Consider the following 3592-nt stretch of genomic DNA (forward strand, 5'->3'; position numbering starts at 1 on the left):
TCTTCATTGGTTGTGCTGAAGTCATAATTGCAGATTTGATGGCCGCCGGTGACCAATCCAAGTGAAAAGATTTCAAATATGTAGCTATTCCGGCAACATGAGGACATGACATAGATGTTCCAGATAGTATGTTATATTTGACAGACCTTTTATCACCAGGAAGGTCAGAGGGTGAACCAATTGGTGAAAATGCAGCCAATATATCTACTCCAGGGGCACTAATATCTGGTTTCAAAATTTCAGGAACTATGTTATTTGGACCACGTGAGGAAAACTCAGCTACATCAGGTGCAATAGGATCTGCAATTACTTCACTCTTGAGTATTGCAGCTTTTGAATCTTTTGTTGAATTTGTATAGGATTTCACAAGATTGTACTCATCTGAATACAATGTCAATGAAGGAAATGGAGTAATCTCAGCTGTATAACCCTTACTCTTTGTCTCTAGTATGGAACCAATAGCACCATTCTCATATGCATCTAGATCACTAGAACCATCATCACATAAAACTATCTTTCCTTTCACATGAGCAGTACTGTGTTTTGTTACAATGGGAAATTTTGTACCATTTGATGTGAAAGAGTTTATTGATTTCCCAGTTAGTGTTTTCCCATTCCCAAGAACTACCTTGTCAATGAATTGACGATCTATTGTACTTGCTGCAACAGTTAGTATCCATGGTGCTACACTTACAACTGTGCTTGGATCAGGACCATCATTGCCTGCAGAATTCACTGTAAGTATCCCTTTTCCCATAGCATGAAAAGATCCAATTGCAATAGTATCTTCATCGAAGTTCAATTGATCATCACCTCCCAAGGAAATGGAAATAATATCAACTCCATCCGCTATTGCATCATCAAAAGCAGCCAAGATATTATCTTCACTGCAACCAATAGCAGTACATACTTGATACACAGCAACTCTTGCTAATGGAACTCCCCCTCTTGCAGTACCTTCTGCAAGTCCATGAAAGCTTGCATTATAAACATTGTTTCCAGCTGCTGTTGATGCTGTATGGGTTCCATGGCCATCATTATCTCTTGCTGAATCTTCTGCATAAAACCTTGCTCCAATGATCTTCTTGTTGCAAGTGAAGTTCTTGCCACCAGCACAAGTACCCTTCCACTTTTTTGGAATGGAGCCAAAACCTTGATCATTGAAACTGTCTGATTCTGGCCAAATGCCACTGTCAATGAATCCAATTACAGTATCACTCTCAATGGTTTGCCTTCTTTGGACTGACTGAGGAAATCCCATGAAGTCCCAAGATCTTGTTGTATGAGTTTGAAGAGTTCTGCTTGGGAAAACTGAGATTACACCTTCCATCTGACTTAGTTTTTCCCTTTGTTGATCAGTGAGCATGGCAGCAAAACCATTGAAACTTCTTTTGTAACTATGAATTAGTAGGGAATTTGTTGATTTGTTTTCACCAACAACTTGTTGCAGCATGCTAAGATGATGAGAGGTTGGAGAATATCCTCTCTTAGGAAGTGAACCCATATACACAATGTGAGGTTTTGGATTTTCAGCAACAGCTTCATAGGATAGGGAAAATATACATGCTAGAATGAAAGGGACATAAGAGGCATAAAAGATTAAGATAGCAGAGTTATGCTTGGCCATTGTTTAGATTTGTCAATGGAAAAGAGTGAATGACAAATTATTTATAGTACTACTCATTTCTTTTTGTATGTAAATATCTCAAATTTTAGTAAAATAAATAAAGATTTCATTCCTATTTAATTTCCAATTTACAATCCAATAGTGAAGGTTTTGTTCCTATTTAAATTCTTACTCGTAGATTTATTTTTTATTATGTCTTTTTATAGATTTATTTCTTTCCCTTTTAATTTAATTTATTTAATGTTTTTTTCTTTTTAAGATTGATTTATTTTTCATTAATGTTACTCTAAATCACAAATGATTTCATTATTCTTTGAATTCATTGTTTTTTGGAAATATGAATTCATTGTTTTCAATCATTCCAAAATGGGAATTTAATCATTTACCAAAAAAAAAAAACAATCCCTATTTACTTTGTCAATATCTAATCTAATATCTTCCGATTTGAATTAATAAAAATAAATCAGATTTTCCTTCTAAAATAGTTTATTTTCATTAATTGAAAAATTAAATTATTTTTATTTCTGGTACATGATTAAATTCATTTTTTATTATGTCTGTTTATAAAATTATTTCTTTCCTTTTAAATTTAAGAAATTCGTTTTTCACGTTTCTAAGATTGACACGTTTTCTTTAACGTTACTCTTATAAATCATAAATGATTTGATAAATGGGTTTATAAGAAAGAATTTGATTTTATATCAATTACAAAATCTTTTAACACCCTTTAGATTTGAACCCTTGATTTGATTAAGAAACTAATATTGCAAAAGTAACCGAGGAAGAAATTAAGATAGTATTTATTGACACTTACATTGAATTTTATGTTTTTATAAAATTTAAAATCAATGATAATTTTTTTTAAGGTACAAGGTTGTGATTATTATTTTACTTGTAAATTTTAAGGAGTTTATCTTTGTATATGAGATATAAGATAGGATATTTTTACTACTATTTTTTTCTACTACTACTCTAATCATCATTGAATTAGAGAAAAAGATGAATGAAGTGAGAGAAAAGAAAAACAACCTTTTGAATCCAACAATAATTAGAGTAGTTCGATGGAGTGCTGGTAAAAAACATTAGTAGAAAGAATATCCTACATCATGAGATATATAGCATATAAGCCTATCTAGGTAAATGAGAAATAAATTCAAAATGAAAGAAACCAAAACTAAATATATGACTAGAATGGAAGTATTTTGAAAAGACCCAATCTATGTTAGGACTTTAGAAGATTAAAAACTTTATCGGCAAATAAATCAACTTTTTGCTGATATAAGCAAAAAAACAAATTACAAGAAAATAAGAAGTTTATAAAGACGGGGAAGGATCCGTTTACAAAAATGGATGATAAAGTATGACCGGTCATATTTAGTATAGTTTGTAAATAAAAAATTTGTAAATATAATTTTTTCCTATAAAGAATGGAAGGTTTTATATTATTTATGAGTAAACACCCTTTTTAGTCCCTGGCAATATCTACGAAGTCCTTTTCAGTCCCTGGCAATAAAAAAGGACCAAATTGGTCCCTGAAATTACAAGAAAAGGGTCACTCTACATATTTGGGAGTTGACATAAGGACTAACATGGTCTTTTTTTGTAATTTCAGGGACCAATTTGGTCCTTTTTTATTGCCAGGGACTAAAAAGGACTTCGTAGATATTGACAGGGACTAAAAAGGGTGTTTACTTATTATTTATTGTACTGTCTGAAAAAATCTTTTAAATTCTTAAAGTTCAGTAAAATCAATTAAAATATTGTTTAATGGAATGTTATAAAAGCTTATGTTAATCGTGATTCATTTGAGTTGGTGCAACTAAAGTTATTAAATAGTCTTGATACGTTCCCTTCTTGTTAGATTATATGTTCTTCATTTTTTATTATGTCTTTTTATAGATTTATTTCTTTCCCTTTGAATTTAATTTATTTAATGGTTTTTCCTTTTTAAGATTGATTTATTTT

The 3592-nt window shown here is 31.1% G+C and overlaps 1 protein-coding gene across 1 annotated transcript; it reads right to left on the bottom strand.

The window, feature by feature from the left end:
• Positions 1-7: 7 nt before the first annotated feature.
• On the bottom strand, positions 8-1537 carry LOC133304955 (subtilisin-like protease SBT4.3; the record flags this gene model as incomplete). The annotated part of the gene is made up of 1 exon (XM_061505040.1): positions 8-1537. A coding segment is annotated over exon 1 (1497 nt), but the record flags the coding sequence as incomplete, so codon positions are not given.
• Positions 1538-3592: the final 2055 nt, after the last annotated feature.

The sequence above is a fragment of the Gastrolobium bilobum genome, unplaced genomic scaffold (assembly GCF_033153095.1).
Source record: "Gastrolobium bilobum isolate Gb01-03AN ecotype WA unplaced genomic scaffold, APGP_CSIRO_Gbil_v1 utg123788, whole genome shotgun sequence".
Classification (NCBI taxonomy): Eukaryota; Viridiplantae; Streptophyta; class Magnoliopsida; order Fabales; family Fabaceae; genus Gastrolobium; species Gastrolobium bilobum.